Below are 18,945 nucleotides of genomic sequence, written 5' to 3' on the forward strand. Positions count from 1 at the left end.
AAGACAGGCCAAGGATGCCTGGATTTTTAGATTATCTCGGGACTCCACTCATTACAGTCAGCCAGTGCTGTTGAGTGCAGCACACTGTGACACTATAAATGAGAGCTTTGTCTTTGGTAATTGTAGCTAAACAGGCTGGATATTTACGTCACTTTCTGACCAATCAAATAGCTGTATTCAAATCTTAATCATACTTAATGGTTATTGTACCTTCAAAGAAGCTACTGATTCTGAAATAGCAGGTTTGGAATGTGCTAACTGGTTTTTAGAAACTGGATTTTATGGGTGGGCTAGAGTGATGGCTCAGTGGTAAAAAGTATGTACTATTCTTGCAGAGGACTCAAGTTCAGGCCCTAACACACACATTACAGCTCACAACCTCCTGTAACTCCAGCTCTAGAAGATACCACACCCTGTTCGCACCTCTGTGGGCACCTGCACTCATATGCACAAATATGTATACATATATATATAAACATAATAAAATGAAGTTTTAAAATTCAATTTTCATTGTGATACAGAAGTAACAATAACAAGCATACACATTCCAGACTTAGAAAATAAATACAGAAAGCTCATATGTCTGTTATACAGACACAGGCAGCATGAGTCAGTCTTCTGTGCACTGCACAAAGTTTAATATTTTAATATAGGAATATATTATAACAAAAGGTCTCAAAATTTTGTTTCACTATTTTTAAATTTATAAAGAAAAAAATGTGAAAACTTAAAATTAGCAACATTCTGTACTGCCCATGTTAAACAATTTTTCTTGCTATTTCATCACAGATATTTGAAAGTTGTCAATGAGATAATACTTCATTCTTGCTTTTAATGTTTCTGTTTTTTAATGCTGTGGGATGTTACCAAGGGCTTGCATGGGCTAAACAAGTGCTCTACAACTAAGCTCTAACCCCAGCCCCATATTATTCTCCTAGAAATATAACTAGCATTGCTAAAGATGGGTTTACTTAGCAAAATCACAGTAGTAGGCTCTCCCCCTACTGTGCCCAGAGAGAACTCTCTGCTTGGGGACTACTAATCACACAGCTCTGTAAACACCTAGATTGCTCCTCACTGCCCCCACACAATACCCACTTGAGCTCTCTTCCCTGGTATCTGTCTTCCTGAATCATGGTTCCTTGAATGTCCCAGGACCTCCCACACAGCTGTTTCTTTGCATCAGGCTTGTCCTCTACAGTAGGGCACTATTATCCTTCAGCTATCTTAAAAAGAAAGGTTCTCCTGTTTCTTTAAAGGTTCTTTAACTGGTCCTCCGCTTACTTAGTCTTCTTAGTCTGAAGGCACAAGACATTGAGATGGAAGTTCTTGCCTTCTGCCTTCCTTTCCAGTACTATTTTAGTAATCAAAATCCTACCATGAGGAGCACTTGGTGTGAGAAGCAGGAAAATGAGTGTTATAAATAGGACAGTTCTTGGGTACATTCATCTAGAGGAAGCCCCAACTCATTAACTATAAGACTGATAGAAAACTTGAAAGATAATATTTTTACATATATACCAAATTTTCCCTTATTAAACACAGTCACGTAAAAGCCATGGCTCTATCACAATTCCCAGAAGAAATTTGGCATAAGATCAATACTACTGAAGAGTCTTAGCTATTTAAGCATCAGATAATCACTAAGGTTAAAAATGATAACCCCTTAGCAGAGTATTGAACTATAGGGTAAATGTAAACTCTGTGGATAGACATTTCCTTAATTCATATGTGAGCTAATAAATTTAACTCTTATTTAACATTGCTCTAGCCAGGCAGTGGTGGCGCACGCCTTTAATCCCAGCACTTGGGAGGCAGAGGCAGGTGGATCTCTGTGAGTTCGAGGCCAGCCTGGTCTAGAAGAGCTAGTTCCAGGACAGGAACCAAAAAAGCTACAGATAAACCCTGTCTCGAAAATAAAAAAATAAAATAAAAAATAAAAATAAAAACAACATTGCTCTATCGGTTTGCTCAAATTGCCTTTTGGTTGCCTGGGCTATGAATAAGTCATTTAAATAGAAAAAAAACACTTCCTCTGGACTGAATCATACCCTGGTTTCTGGAAAATGAGGAACCAAAGCACCTGATGTTTTCTTCACTTAGTACTCCTCAATCTTACCAAAGATAAAGTGTTTCTTTGAATTTCCTCCCTTTCCCAACTCTTGTGCCCCATATGCATAACCTAATCCAGATGTTCATATCGCTGTGGTACTTAATGTAAGAGGAGCCAGATAAATGGTACTTTTACAGTAAAAAAAAAAAAAACTCTGCCTCATCTCTCTCAAATGATAAAAGTACATTAAGCTTTTTCGTTTTGATTTTTGTTTTGCAGTGCTAAGGATGGAATCTTTGTATATGCTAACCATGTGCTCACCACTGAGCTACATACCCAGCCCTAGACATACTTTTGTTTTCTGTAAAACATGAGAACATTGAAGCATGTCACTATTCACTGGTTACATGCTTTGAAAGACAGTATCCCTTTGTAGAAAATAATATATTTTATTTATTACAATCTAGGTCTTATTTATTTATATAACATGACATTTTTAAACCCAAAAATGTAGAAAATTTTAAGTCTCATTTAGAGCTACTAATAAATGGAATTGTTTTAATTATACCTTGTTGGTTTCTCTTCTGGATGCCTAGTGGTGCTACTGAAATATAAACCTCACTAGAGTTTTTATGGATATATTTTCATAGTCAGGGGTATATTTCCAAGGTCAGGTTGATGACTCATATACAGCAAAAAATTCAAAACCATTTAACAGAGCAAAAGAAGAATTCAGAAACATCTCAGTTTTCTACAATAAAACCTGCCATGAGGCAATGAAAATGATCTCATGAGAGAGTGAACAAGAAGGAGCAAAGAAGTGAAGAAGGGAATGAAACAAACTGAAAACCTGGACAATTTGAAAGTCCAAGCCAATGCATGTGCAATTAGTTTTTACTTTCAATTCTTCAAGGGAGACTATTATTGTAACATATAGACTGTAACTTGAATCATATAATACAGAAATGAGGTAGCAGATGAGAGCAATTTGGGAACATTCAGAGCCGGACTTTAAGGTGGGTGTTCTAGTGCTTCCTAACCACTAAGCCCTTGGAAAAGTACTAAGTGCTTTAGAAATAAAAAGATGGTTTGACAAGCTAGGAAACTGTCAGCTTCAACAAACTGACTTCTGTTTTGTGTTTTGCTATAGGACTTCAAAGTGTTTAGTGGGTTTATGTGCACTGTCAATCTCCTAGTGGGGGTTAGGCAAAGAGGCTTGCAAATTCATCTTACCACAGAGCCCTGTTAATATCTACCAGACTGTTTCATCCCAAATAGCTTTGGAAACACTCTGATGTCACATGCAGGTGGCTATTTAGTTGTTCCTAGTTTGGCATGGCACAAAACTAAATACAACCACATGTTTATTGCCCAGGACTTTATATATTAAATAGATGTGTCCCATCTATTTAAACGAGAGGAGGGAAACAATCTGGGGATTTTCTGCCTACATTCCTTACACACCTGCTCCTGTAGTCTAAATCTGAAAGTTGGGGCTGAATGCTGGGCTCAGCGCTTATGTTTTTCTGGGAAATCTGGTAGACAGGAAAGCAGATTAATTCACTAATGTTGACGTGAGAATCTCCAGTCTCCCTGTCAAATCCTCCATCATTAAGTCCCAAGCAGTCAAGACACTCCAGGCAACCAGCTCAGATAAGGACAGCTGGTAGTAGCAGTACTTTCCAGATAAGCATCCCAAAGTGCCTGCTAATGCTATCGTGACCAAATCCAGGTTTGCTGTTAGTGCAAAGCGGGATTCTCAACTTCTCTATGTCTTCTGCAGGACAGTGTGCAGAAAGTCTCAGTTACAAATGAGCACAACAGATCTACTGTTTGTCTTGATGTAGATATAATTAGACTCCAGGATTGAGAGAGTGATGGTGTAAAGACTTCAGTTTGGGAGAGGCTCTATTATTTACTAGCTATGGCCCCCTGGTAACTTGCTTAAACCTGGCATGCTCCAACTTCCATGTCAATAAAAAAGAATAATATTAGTATTTATTCCATTAGGGTTTGGAGGGATTATATTATGCATTAAGGTGATTAGTGCAAAGTCTAATCTGATGCAGATGATCAATTAACACAACTAATAATTTTGAATAAGCACAAAGTATAACAAAGGAAATATTTGGGGTAGAATGTTAGACAATCAGGAGGAACCAAATAGCACTTCTTTTTTTTTTTTTTTTTTTTTTTTTTGGTTTTTCGAGACAGGGTTTCTCTGTAGCTTTGGTGCCCATCCCGGAACTAGCTCTTGTAGACCAGGCTGGTCTTGAACTCACAGAGATCTGCCTGCCTCTGCCTCCCGAGTGCTGGGATTAAAGGCATGTGCCACCACCGCCCGGCCAAATAGCACTTCTTAACAGATAAATTTCTCTTAAAGTTTTAAGAATCCACATTTTTGTTTATATGCGGATCAGGAAGAACTGGGATCCCTATAACTCTTCAGACTGAAGCAAGAAGCCAATACCTTCATGGTATTTGCATCTCTTGACTGAGTGGCTGCTAAAGAAACATGCAACTGTCTGAAGAAAGGACAAGCAACTGTTACAACTGGTTTCCAAGACTGTCATGTGGAAAGGTATACTATGATCCACGTGGAGCAGCAAAATAAAAACTGTTACTCTCTGTAAAGTAAATTCCCAATATTTTCCCCCAACAGCTAGAAGGGCTATTTAAAGCAGAATTTTCCTTGGTAGTAATAACAAGTGATCTACAGCACCTATGTATATTACTCCATGGATTTGTTGCCCATTCTCATTTTCAATTCTTTGATGTGGGAAGGTCATCTGTCTATATGTTACTTTCATTGGTTATTAATAAAGAAACTGCTTGGCCTGATAGGTCAGAAAATTAGGTGGGTGGAATAGACAGAACAGAATGCTGGGTAGAAGGAAGTGAGGTCAGAGCCAGCTGCCAGGTCAGACAGGCTGAATCTTTCCCAGTAAGACACTACTTCATGGTGCTACACAGATTATTAGAGATGGGTTAATCAAGATATGAGAATTAGCCATTAAGAGGCTATATATAATGGGACAGGCAGTGTTTAAAAGAATACAGTTTCTGTGTTATCATTTCCGGGGCTAAGCTAGGCATGTGGGAGCTGGGTGGGACGAAAAGCAGGCCTGCCCGCAGCTCCTTCTACAAGTCTTGATGTTGAAGGCCATGATAGCACAGACAACGTGGCACAATTAATTTACAGGTAAAACACACTGTCCCTCTCCATCTATTTCAATTTATTAAATCTGAGTGGAAAGAACATCCTTAAGAAAGTACCATAGACCCAAACTACAGCACTAACCCCATGCTAAGGGTTACTTTCAGTATATGTGGAATTAACATAGCTCCTAAACTGCTGTTGAATATAAGGTTGCCCAGGCTGCATGTACTATACAGACTAATTATACTCCAAATGGAGTATGTTGACTCCAATTACAGACACACTCCTTATACTTCTCTATGTGTAGAAAAACTTCACGCAACTGTCAATAACCAGAACTGAAAGTATGGCTGGTAGCATACTAAAGAAACTCCACTTCCACAGGAACCTGTGAAGCTGCCAGAATTCAGAGAAATCAGCTTCTCTCTATTTTCTTAATCCAGAAATTATCTGACGACTCCAATGTAGTGATTAATCCTTGCAAAGCAGCATAGTGGTAGGACAACAGTTTGCAGAAATCAAATATGTGACCTACTTGTGTTTGACAAGGTCTTGGAGGAAGTGCCGGTGGTGGGGGTAACAATCCTGAGTTAGTAGCTGAAAAAAAGAAAAATACAGTGTTAAGAACCACCTTCCCCTAAAAAGACAAAAAAAGATGTATTCAACTAACAACAATGATGGCACTTAACATATTTACATTTATTAAATCCCTTTGAAGACTTGATATTTTTCCAAATATATACTATCCACAATAGCAAAATTAATGTTATAAACTGAGGTATCCATCAACAGATAAATAGATAAAGAAACTATGGCATATATATATATATACCACACAATATATACAATTCTTAGTAATAAAGTAGAATGAAAGTATGTTATGTGCTGGAAAATGGATGCAACTAAAAATCATCCTATTAAGTGAAATAAGTCAGACTCAGAAAGACAAATGCCATTTGTCTTTGTGATTTTTTTCCCCATTTATGGATCCTAGATAGTACATAGATACATAAAGTCATGGACATGAAAAACAAACTAAAGGAAGAGAAGACCCATCAGAATGGGGTGAAATTGAGAACTAACAGGAGAGGAGGAAGGATGAACATGGTCAAAGCACATGATATACTTGAAAGAAATAGATTAACACGCAATGAATATATTCCAATAAAAAGAGTCCATGCTGTTTACAATCCCCTCTTCATTTTACTCAAAATTCAAGTATTTGCATAACTGATAGTAATTAAGACAGGATAAAATAGTAAGGAAAACATTTTTTAAAAAAACCAAAGACTGGATTTAGTGTGGAAAATGTGGTCGAGTCCTTATTCTGATGTTAATTACTCAGTTTTAAATAAACCAGGTTCAAATAAAGCAGGCCAGAAAGAATCTTCTTTGGCTTCTCATATTTCTCACTAGCTTTTCAGCCACTACAGCTCATTAGTTTAGTGCATAGGTGGCAGAAAAGGAAGAGGGCCTGGACTTGGCAGCTCCACTACCTGGGAAGAAATGGGGTGTCCAGCAGTAGAAGAAATCAAAAACGATGGGCTGACTTTATTTATTTCAAAGATCTCTCTTTTTCTCTCTCTGATCATTACTTTCAAGGATAACTAAATACGTTTCTAAAGTAATCTGACTACATTTAAAGAATCTTTTGAAAGAAAGTTGAAGTCTAATGTTTTCTTTGATTTTACAAGAAACAAAGAATATCTGGAAAGCCAAGGTCATCTGAATTCTAACTTAGCAATGCAAATAAATAGCTGCTATGGAATTCTAAATAAAATTCATGATCACATACAAGAAATAAATTTAGAACCATACACTGGCAAGTTAAACTACATTCTTTACCAACTATTCTGAAAACACGATATCTATGTAACTGTAAATAGTTTATTCAGAAGTCTTTGACAAACGTGCTAATATTAGATAATATTCTGTGCCTTAAAAGCAAGTAGCCCCCAAAGGCCCAAGGACCATCATTGAAGAGAGGGCAGAAAAGACAGAGCCAGAAGTTGAGGAGACCAGAAGCAAAACAATATCTTCTAGCCTCGACAGGTCTGCTGCACTTGTGAATCCATAAAAGACATGGTTGCCTGCACAGAAGTTGCCCAAGGCCAAGCCAGTCAACATCCCAACATGGAGGAAGAAGGAGCACATGAAGACTAACTGACAGCAGATGGCTTCTGGAGGACAGAGAGTCAGTTTTCATTAATATGTGGCCGTTGGTAAGTCCACTATGTTCCAGTGGATGTCCCTATGCCCAGAAGTATTTGGAAGCACAGATTAAACTCAGAGGGTTACTAAAAGGGGGTACATGAAGTTGGGGGAGTGAGAATGTGGGTGATAGATCAGGGAGGAGTGGAAATAACCATGACTAAAACACACCAAATGAAATTCTCATAGAATTAATGAAAGTATTATACTTTTTTTTAAAACAACAAGTAATAGTATATAGCAAGAACATGGATATTCCTGTAATTTTATACTAATTTGGCCTTTCTGCATCAGACATGCATTAAGATGGAGCTTGGTGATTTCCACAGATGTAACTCAGAATAATATCACAGAAATGTTTATTCTTGACTAGTTCATGGATATATTACAACCAAGTGTGTCCACTTTTCATTATGATTTGTAAAATACATTAGTGGTTCATAACTCACAGGCTGTAAAGGCATCAGTAATAGCATGTGCAGTAGAGAATATTCATAGCCATAAGGATAGCCCAATCTCAGGGCCCCTAATAAACAGGTCCTCACAGGCTAGGTCTTTAAAGTACTACCCAGTTACTTTTTTTTTTTTTTGGATTTTTTGAGATCAGGTTTCTCTATAGCTTTGGAGCCTGTCCTGGAACTAGCTCTTGTAGACCAGGCTGGCCTTGAACTCACAGAGATCCACCACCGCCCGGCAATTTTTTTTTTAGAGACAGAAATCCTTAATAAATAAAGAAAGAAAGAAAAAAAAAGTTGTAAAACATCAAGATCACTTAAAATGGAATCCTAAAATGAACATAGTTACATACCTACAATCCCAACACACAGGAGTTGAGGCAAGAAGTATGCCACGGTCTGAAGCCAGCCTGGGATAGTTATAATTGATACCTTGTCTCAATCAATCATTCAATCTCATACACACACACACACACACACACACACACAGAGACACACAGAAAGACAGACAGACAGACAGACAGACAGACAGACAGACAGACAGAAAGATACACACACCAAGCCATATTGCAGTTTTTCACAATTAAACTTCAAGCAGCAAGACAGTAGCATAGGGCTGGGTGCACTCTTTATTCCAAATCTTTTAAGAGAGAGATTAGTTATGTTCCTTGAGAAATACTAAGATTAAGGGAAACCAAATATGCTGTATCATAAAATCAACAGATTTGTCTTCTCTTTTCAGTACCTTTACTATTTTTTCTAGTCACGCATACTTACCTAACATACATACTATAAATCTGAATCAATAATTTAAATATTTATTTATTTTTATTTTATGTGCATCGCTGTTTTCCTACATATATGTCTGTAAACTACAGGAAAGCAGTACCTGTGGAAGCCAGAAGAGGGTGTCAATGCCCTGGAACTGGAGTTACAGACTTTTGTGAGCCACCACTTAAGATTTAGGGATTGAACCCAGGTCCTCTGGCATAACAACCATTACTCTTAAACACTGAGCTACCTCTCCAACCCCAAGGCAAAAATTAAATGGTGATAATGGGAGCTAGACAGTGCTGCCTCATACCTGTGATCCCAGCCCTGGGAAGGCTAACACAGTAGTACCTTAAGTTGAAAGCCAACCTAGGTTGTACAGCAAGTCCCTGTCTCAAATGCATGACAGTCATGATTTTCCTTTCTCATATGACCATTGATTATGCTTAGAACAGGCTGTATAGAGTAAGAAATTGTTTCTTAAATATCAAATTAAAACTTTCTAGTAGAGACATCTGGCCATAAGATTTATAGTTATATTTATAATTGGTTCCATTTATTTGCTATAGGACTATTTAGGCTTTCTAATTTTTAAGCCACTTTGGAAAATGGTTTTCCTGGATGTTTGTACATTATGCTTAAATTTTCTTATTTATTGACATGGTAATTGATCATGCTATGATCATTTTAATCTCTGCACACGTAACTATCTTTTCCCATTTCTAATATTGTTTGTGTCATTGCCATAGTTTTCCTTCATTAATCTCATCTGATATCTGCTATGTCTTATGTCACCCTTTTCAAAGCACCAACTTTTAACTTTACAATTTCAATGTCTATTCTTGGTTGTTAACTTGATTACATCTAGTATCAACTAAAATCCAAAAATGGAGGACACAACTGTAAGGGATTTTTGCTTAATTTGAAGAAGAAAATCTACTTCTTTTTGATGTTGTTGTTATGGGATTTTTGTTTTGTTTTGTTTGTGTTTTGGTTGTTTGTTTTGTTTTTCGAGACAGGGTTTCTCTGTGTAACAGCCCTGGCTGTCCTAGAACGTGCTCTATAGACTGATCTAGTCTAGTCAGGCTAGGTTGCCTGCCTCTGCCTCCCAGATGCTGGGATTGAAGGTGTTGACCACGACAACTAGCAGGAAGATCCACTTCTAATCCAATCTTTAAGGTAGGAAAACACGCCTTTAATCCAGGTCATTTGAGCTGGGAAAAGATACACCTTTCATCCAGATCTTTTGAGGTGGGAAGACACTTTTAATCTAGGCCACACCTTCTGCTGGAAGCCTATATAAGGACGTGGCAGAAGGAAGCTTTTGTTCTTTGCCTGCTTGTTCTCACCTTGCTAGAAAGCCCATTCCTTCACAGATATTAGAGCTTACTTCTTCAGGATTCCAGCTCTCACAACAGAATGGCGCCCAGACGTGTGGACAACTGAATCCACTGAAAGCCTGAGAAAGCTTGGGAAAGAGTAAAGCATGTTTTCTTGGTATCAGCAATTTCTCGGGTCTGCTCTGCTTGCTAGAGGCAAGCAAGCGCTCTCATCTAAGAGAGGCTTCCTGACTCAGCTTCAGCTGCAAACCTTGCAGCTCTTTTAAGAGGTCCTGCCACGAAACACTTAAATAGTGTTGATAAAAGCCGACTGAATGCTTGTTTGTTTTCAGCAGTAGCAGGAAAAAACCTGTGTTGTTTTAAAATGCCGGCTTTCTGGGCGGTCCTGCCAGGGCAAACTCTGCCTGTTTGAGGCAGGAGGGCCGACTACAGAGAGAGGACTTGTGTGTTGTCTGTGGACATAATGCTGCAGCTTACTTGCTGGCAGGGACCTTGAAACGCCATAGAGTTGTGGCAATAAATGTGGCTACAGCGGTACCTCCACCACAAGGCTGGAAAGCTAAGGAATGGGCTGGATCCACCTGTCAAAGCCACGGCTTTAGTCCTACTGATATTGCTTAGTAAATTAAAGACTCGTGTGGTCAGAAAAAGAGAGATATATAGTAAAGAGAGATTCAAAGACAAAGAAAACTTCTAAATGATTTACAGTGTGTTAAAAATATGTGCAGGCTAAAAGTTGTAGTTCTTAAAGTAAAAAACAAAAAAAAGGGAAGAGAGTTGTTGGGTGTGGTAGCACACGCCTTTAATCCCAATGCCTGGGAGGCAGTGACAGGTGGATCTCTGAGAGTTCAAGGACAGCCTGGTCTACAGAGTTATTCCAGGTCAAAGATACAGAGAACCTGTCTTAAAAAGCAAAAAATAAAAGTAAAAATAAACAAAATAGAGGTTAAAATAAAGTGCACAAAGATGGAAAATACACAGAGAATTTTGATACTGTATGCTATTATGCTCTGTTTGAATTGTTTGAATGCTGAGGAAGGAGCAACAGCTGCTAAAAGATATTTGTTTACATACCTTTAATAACAACACTTAGCATGCAGAGGTAAATTGACCTCTGTGACTTCAAGGTGTGGTAGCACACACCTTTAATCCCAATGCCTGGGAGGCAGAGACAGACCGATCTCTGTGAGGTCTAGGTGTTGTAGCACAGACCTTTAATCCCAGCACTGGGAAGGCAGAGGCAAGTAGATTTCTTTGAGTTCAAGGACAGCCTGGTCTACAGACTTATTCCAGGATAAAGATATACAGAGAACCTGTATCAAAAAATAAAAATAAGTGAAATAGGGGTTAAAATAAATCCGCACGAAGATGGGAAATACACAGAGAATCTTGATACTGTATGCTATTATCTCTCTTTCAATTGTTTGAATGCTGAGGAAGGAGCAACAGCTGCTAAAAGATATTTGTTTATAAATGCTGCTGAACTAATCCAACGCAGAGATTTTGAAAAATACCTTGACTTTAAAATTTGGATCTAAGGTTATGATGCTTTAGAAAAGTTCTTCTTTTGTTTTCACAGAGGATGAGACCCTGTGGATTGCTTCTATCCCAATATGGTATGATAGACCACACCCTCCTGAAAGGTTGTCGTGAACACCCTCAAAAATTACTTCACTCAACTGCTGACTGAGATGAATCTAGCACACAGGTTACACCATTAAAGACCTGAATAACAGTGCCCCCATTCAGCATGAAGCAGTTTGGAGAGAAAAAACTGTGCCCATATTCCCAAATATTGTTTATAACTATTCTTTTACATTTAAAGGGGGATATGGTATAGATATGAATAATTTGCATTGGTATAAATTTTGCCTTATTGATAGACATTTAAGGTCAATTTTGTTATATGTACATGTATTTCTGATCTTGACTAAGATATTGTGATTATGTAGTTCATTTAAAAATGTAATGTATAATTAGGAAATATAGGTTGTTAATGGATAATCATCAATAATAGTCAAGCTTGTAGTCATGTTATATTTTCTAGATGTGCATAGATATATTTCAGATAGGCATTCTTCATATCTTTCAAGGACTACAGAATTTGGCATTTAAAATGTTTTAATAACTTAGGATTTTTCATGACAATGAGACACATCTGCTCCTGGCAGCACCAATCTACTTCAAGAGGAAGATGGGCATCAAAGAGGTTCCTTATGGAGTTTGATAGCCATTTGGGCAAGAAACTGCTCTTGCCTGGATTGTTGCATAAACTGGACACAAAGAACCCAGAGAGAGAGAGGACTGCTGAAACTTGCCTAAAGGTGAGATGGTCTTTTGAGGTTCCTGACTCATGAAAGAGTCTGTGAGACATTCTTCAGGATACAACAGATAGTGACTGAACTGTCTTTGAATTTTCCTGCTTCATGGAAATGTCTGCTGGATACTATGGGCCTGAAGGCTGAAGATGGATGCCCCGAAGGTACAGAAGAACTTTGGGTGACTGTCCAGGCAGTGATATGTCTCTGTCATTTCTAGAGTTTGGAAGTTGCTTACTTCTTGTTCACTTAGGTAATATTATATCCTTCTGGAGTCTTTGATGGAGTTGAAGAACAGATAGATATTTATAGTTTTCCTTTGTTATGGTAAAAGATAAAATAGATCTAAATATTGTGATTGTAATTCTTGCTTGATAAATGTTTTGTTATATGTAATTTTACTATGTTAAAATGAAAGCCTTCCTTTTTGTTTAAACAGAAAAAGGGGAAATGATGGAGGAGGGTCATCTGTAAATCTGTTGTTTCATGGGTTAATTAATAAAGAAAACTGCTTGATCTGATAGGTCAGAACATAGGTAGGCGGGGAAGACAGAACAGAATGCTGGGAAGAAGGCAGTGAGGCAGATGTTCTCCTCTCCAAGATGGACACAGGTTAAGATCCTTCTTGGTAAGCCAACCACCTCATGGTGCTACACAAGTTATTAGAAATGGGTTAATCAAGATGTGAGAGTTAGCCAATAAGAGGCTAGAACTAATGAGCCAGGCAGTGTTTAAAAGGATACAGGTTTGTGTATTATTATTTACGGGTGTAAAGCTAACCATGCGGGAGCCAGGCAGGACGAAAAGCAGGCCTGCTTGTCTCATCACTACAACTGTCTTTTGACTTTCATTATTATTGTTGAAAAGTCAGCTGTCAGTCAAATCATTGTTCTTCATTAGTTATTAATTTTCTCTCTGATTGTTTTAAGAACTCTCTTTTTGATACTCTAAAATATCAAACTTCCCTGTATCTATACATATAACACTATATCTTGTTCTTTTCTAACATTCCTGAGCTTTTATGAAACTTCTGAACTATGTGGTATCCTGAATTGACTTTGGACAATCCTCAGTGTTTGACTATTGTCTTCCTTTTTTTTCTTATTTCTTCAAGAGATTTGTCTAACTGCAATCTTAGAATAGTTTTCTGAGATTTGTTTTCCAATTAAGCAATTGTCTCTTCAGCTATACTTATTACTCTGTGAATCTAGTCCCTGAACTGTAGACACAAAGTATTTCATTTAGTTATCTTCTTGGTTTTTTATTTATTTTGATATTATTTTTGAGACACAATCCTTCTATATAGTCCATGATGGCCTTGAACACACTTTGTAGCAAGGCAGTCTCAAACTTTTCATTTTTCATGCCTTAGTCTCCGAAGTGCTAAAATTCCATGAATGTGCCATGACACCTGACTGTTGCTTTTAACACACTAAAATAAATATACTTAGCAATTCTGTTATCTGAATCGTTTGTATTTAGTACTAGCTGTTGCTTCTTCTGGTTCTCACCGTGTTTCAATTCCTAATGTGTCTAGTAACCTTCAAGACTAAACTTGTATTCTTCAGAACTTTGCCTGTGGTAATACCTGAGGTTTGGCTATATAGTGGGTCCCTCATCTCTCTTTTGTTTCTGCAATATACCTGAGGGTATTACCAACCTGAGGTAGAAGTGATATTAATTCCTAGCTTCTGCTGTCTGATCCAAACATACACTTTTTTAGTATAGATATCAGTTTGAATACATGCAACTAATCTCACTCTTAACTCATTAATACAAAGGAGAAGGTAGTTGTCTAACTGCTTTTTAAATCTGAAACTGATAAATTTGAAAAATGATGGATAGGTTACTGCATAAGCTTGAGAGGGCAGTTGGATAAGAAAACTCTGTATATGCTCTAGACATTAAAACCTTTCAGACCTCTTCCTTTCTATTCCCTGAGAATGATATCCAAAGATTAAAAGAATGTTTTCCAAGGAATCTCATCAGCCAAGAAAATAGATCAAAAGATACTGACAGAAAGAAACTACCAACAATACAACTTTGCCAGATCCCTCTACCATTATATCCACATTTGGCAAGTCTCATTCATTCATTCATTCATTCATTCATATATTCTAAGTCAGCATATCTCTCATTCTTAAATATAACTAGGTGATTAAGCATTACTAGGTATCTGCAGAAAACATTGTGACATAAGGTACTGTGAGAGCAAAAATTACATTTTAAGTTTTAATTACTATGTCGTGGAAATCCACAAAACAAAAATGCCTCTGATCTGCAAGCCTCTTGCACAAGGACAGACAGTTCCTGAAATGCTGTTTATAGGCGATAACAAGTCACGTGTTTTTCACTCCCCTAAATAAGTTTGTTTGATCCATTTGCACTGGATACACTTGATCACACTTGGCCCAGAGGTTCACAGGATAGAGGAATGCCAGTTTGTCCCAGACTGGACTTGATGGGAAATGCAATGAATTATGGATTTTCTTTCTTAAACCACTACAAACTGTGATTCTGGGCCAATTTCCCTAGAACCTGAGTATGGATCTGACCAGGGACCATCCACCTGGAGAGTATTTGATTAAAGCTTGTTTTAAATTTGCTTTAAACTGTGATGCTGGTCTTATTCTTGATCAGTGGAATTAACAATACAGAATAAATAATAATAAGAAAAGTGATTTCAAAGAGACTAGGCCTGTACTAAGAGAACACTTTAAATTATATATTATTATTATCATAAAATTGATCATTAACTTAGTCCAGAAATATTTAAACAATTACTATGTACTAGGCATTTTTGGGGGTGCTACAAAAATACTAGAGGGGAGGCAAGGGCTGGAAAATCTTTATCCTTATAAATCCTATATGCTACTGAGAAGATAAAGGATAGAGAGTGAGACATGAAATCTTAAGTAGAGTCATCAAGTAAAGTTACAATAAAAAGCACTGTTTAGAAAGATGAGATAATTGGAAGCTATTGAATAAAGGAATATTCAGAAAATTAAAAAGCACTCAGAAATTAAAATAGGATAGCACAATGTGAAAGCTCAATAGAAAGTTTCAAAGATAATCTCAGAAAATTTCCCAGAAAGTAGGGTAATATTCAAATAAAAGTTCCACAGAGAGGAAAGAAAATATTTAAAAAAGGAATCTATTCAATGGTTTAATAAAATTTTCCAGAAATGAAGAGTATGAGCTTCTAAATTAAAAGGTCCCACTGAGTACCCAGGACAATGGAAGAAACAGAAGTATGGAAAGACACATCATCACAAAAATAATGGAATTAGAAAATGTCTACATGTTTTTGGCAGGGAATGAGAAAGAGGGAAAGCCACATACAAAGTAACAGATATCTAAAGGGTTTTAGAGTTTTATGTACCTTTAGAAGCTAGAATTCATTGAAGCAATTGTATCAGAACTCCAAAGAAAATTTAGATGATGGTTATTTACTTGAAGTTTGAATGTGAATATCTTCCCATAGGCTCATGAGTTGGAACACTCTGTCTCAAAAAAGTGATAAAGTTGGGGAGACTGAAGCCTTGCCTCAGAAAGTAGGCCACTAGGGCAGACCTTGAGATTTTATAGCCTAGCCACACTTCCTGAACTCTCTTTGCTTCCTCGTCCATCACCATGTGATGATAAGGTTCAGTTACCATAAACATCACCATGCCTTTCCCACCATAATGGCCTAAATCTTCTAAAACAAACAAGTCCACCATTAAACTGCTTTTGGAAATATTTTCAGTAAGAGTATGCAAAAGTTGAGAACTGTGGACTAGAGAACTCTTTGATTGTAAAGTCAGGGCTTAATGAGCCATTTTGCTGGGGACTTATAAGACTGAAATGCCAGTAGCCACACAGACTGTAAAGACAAGTCTCATCAAGTGAGACCTGAGCTAGAGGCCATTCACATTAGCTTATGGTAAAAAAAAAAAATCTGGTTGCATTCTACCCATGTCCTAGAAACTGGAGTTAGGCTGAATTAAACTGTAATGGATTAATTGATTTGATGGAGAAAATTTCAAAACAGTTAACATTCAGGCTGTGACATGTTTAATGCATGTTACATGGATCCAGATTTATAGTGAGAGAGAAAAGAAAGTGGAGCTTAAAGAAATAGAAAATGTGCAATTTGGTGAGAAAAAAACCATAAACTTAGCTAAATAGAGAAAGATAAAAACCCAGACGCAAAAGGTAGTTGGGATAATTTAAGAAAAGCTGGCAAGAAACAAGCAGAACTAAGGCTGGGCAGTGACAACTAAGAAGCAGCCTCTGTGTAGTTTTGTTGTGCCAAAGGAGTAAAACATCACGCCACAAAACTCAGGTGTAAACTTTCATTAAAAAGGAGAATGCCTAAACAGATGGAGCCTTCAAGGTTCTCCGCAGAAAAACTGTCATCTAGAGAAAGGTTTTCCCAAGTTCATGCAAGAAGAGTCATAGAGACCACTGTAGCTATTATCTGTGGGACCCGGACTACAGACTTAGGCATTATCCACATGCTGCTGCTGTGTAAGCATGCAAATTTCAAGAGTCAGAGGACCGTGGAGGCTTGCAGCAAGGTTCCATAGTGTGGCATTCCTAAGATGGCTGTGTGTGCAGCTGTGAAAGTAAAGCATACATTGTAATAGAGAGCCCGGGGGACTGGAGAGATGCTAGAATCATAACATCTCAGGTCAAAACAGGTCAAAAGAAACTCCAAGACACCAAGTGAACCCGGTCTAACAGAACTACTACATGTGCTGTGGACAAAAGAACTAGAGAGATAGGGCTATCCAAACCCATTGGAGCACAAGTAGTACCATAATGAGCCACTTACCAAGAGATTCAGGATTTGGTGTTTGCACTACTACAGTTGGATCTCCTTTGGCCTGATGTTTCCTTCATGTGTCATTCCTCCCTTTTGGAATGGGAATATTTACTATATGTCATTGTATATTAAAAATATAGATAACAAATTTTATTTTACAGAGGCTCAAAGTTAAGAGACTGCATTGCATCTGGAAAGAAATTTTGAACCTTGGAATAGTGCTGAAACTGCTAAGGCCATGAAGACTCTTGAAACTGAACTGAATGCAAGTTATATTATGAGATGACTATGAACCTGTGGGTGTCAGAAGTGGAATACTGTGGTCTGAAAATGAAATGTTCCTCACAGATTCATATGCTTGAACTCTTGGCTTCCAGGTGGTAACATTGTTTTAAAATGTCATGGAAACTCTAGGAGGTGATGTCACCCTAGATGTTGGTCACTGGGAGCACACCTCCAGATTTCATAGCTTGGCCCCAGTCCTTGAACCCCATTTGCTGGTCTGGAAACGATGTGAGGCATATCAACTACATGCTTCAGTGGCCATGAACTCCACTATGCCTTCCCCATCACTGCCACAATGGACTGTGCCCTCTTAGACCCAGAGGAAAGACAAACCTCTCCTCCCTGACATGGTTTGTCAGGTATTTGGTCAGAGTGATGAAACAAGTGACTCATGCACTACCCAAACTAGCAGCTGAAACAATAGGATAATTAAACACAAACTCCCTGTGTGCATCCTTCCCTGGAAAGCCACATAAGGATTTGTTCTCACAGAACAAGAGGGAAAACAAGGAATATAGGATAAAAGAAATCCAACATAGTCGGATGAAAAAGGGTATCTGTGATGACAATATGGAGAGGTATCATGATGAAAAATTATATAATAGGCACTTAAGATCCTAAGTTTCTACATATCTGAAAAGGTAAAATTTATAGAATATCTGATATTGAGACATTCATAAGAGAACTATAGAATACTGATGGAGTCTGTGGTTGAATTAGGGGAAAGTGCATTGGAAAAAAAACCAGTTTTATTATTCACCCTAAGATGAAGTAAAACCTGTACAATCACAAAAGGTAAATTTGTTATATGGTTTAATGGCCATAATATAAATACTAAATATGTATTCTAATATAAATTAGAATATACCTGTACTGAAGACTAAAAGACAGATGATGATAACAAAAACTGAAAGGTCAAGAAGAGATTACATTATTTAGAAACATGTAGGAAGAAATATCAATACAATCAATATTAACCATGTTACAGTAGAATGTATTCCCCATAAGTTTGGAGAGGCATATGAGTGGCCTGGAAAGTTTGTGTTTTTATCCCTTAGTTTAGCATTGAACTTCTAGGCCATTACCTCTACCTTGTCAAGATATAAGCTATGGTTATCTTACAAGTTTCTTCCTTACCTTCCAAAAGTCATTTCCACTACCATCAATCAAAAGAAGGGAAAATTAAGAATATTTTCCCACTTTCTCTTTTTTTATCATTTTTATTGTGGAGGCCTAAAAATGTGAGCCTATTTCCACCTTGTCTGAAGGTCAGAGAGTTTTAGCTTGTTCAAAGTTGTTGACAATAAGTGGCTACACATCCTAACCTAGTCTGTGGTTACTTGGTCTTTTTGACATTACGATGGCCCTTACAGGTAGATGCACTCCACCCTGACCAATGGTCAGGATATTCAAACACACTTTTGCTCCTTCTTTTGAATTCACATAAAATGTTAATAGGCCTCCCAGTTTAAAATTATTTTCTTGGGCTAGACAGATGGCTCAACTGTTAAAGCTAGGCTCACAACTGAAACTATAAAATTA

At 37.5% G+C, this 18,945-nt stretch overlaps 1 protein-coding gene across 12 annotated transcripts in view; it reads right to left on the reverse strand.

Annotated features, from left to right (window-relative positions):
* Reps2 (RALBP1 associated Eps domain containing 2) overlaps positions 1-18,945 on the reverse strand; it is a 321,626-nt gene that overhangs the window by 52,399 nt on the left and 250,282 nt on the right. For 11 of the 12 annotated variants that reach the window (XM_050160594.1, XM_050160589.1, XM_050160591.1 and 8 more), the window contains one exon: positions 5,749-5,810. The exons of the other annotated variant lie outside the window; for it this stretch is intronic. In XM_050160594.1, the coding sequence (XP_050016551.1) occupies positions 5,749-5,810 (62 nt within the window). The remainder of the gene's footprint in view (positions 1-5,748; positions 5,811-18,945) is intronic. 12 annotated transcript variants of the gene reach the window in all.

This window comes from Alexandromys fortis, unplaced genomic scaffold (assembly GCF_014885135.2).
Source record: "Alexandromys fortis isolate MF-2015 unplaced genomic scaffold, M_Fortis_MF-2015_v1.1 scaffold_120, whole genome shotgun sequence".
In the NCBI taxonomy this organism is placed as follows: domain Eukaryota; kingdom Metazoa; phylum Chordata; class Mammalia; order Rodentia; family Cricetidae; genus Alexandromys; species Alexandromys fortis.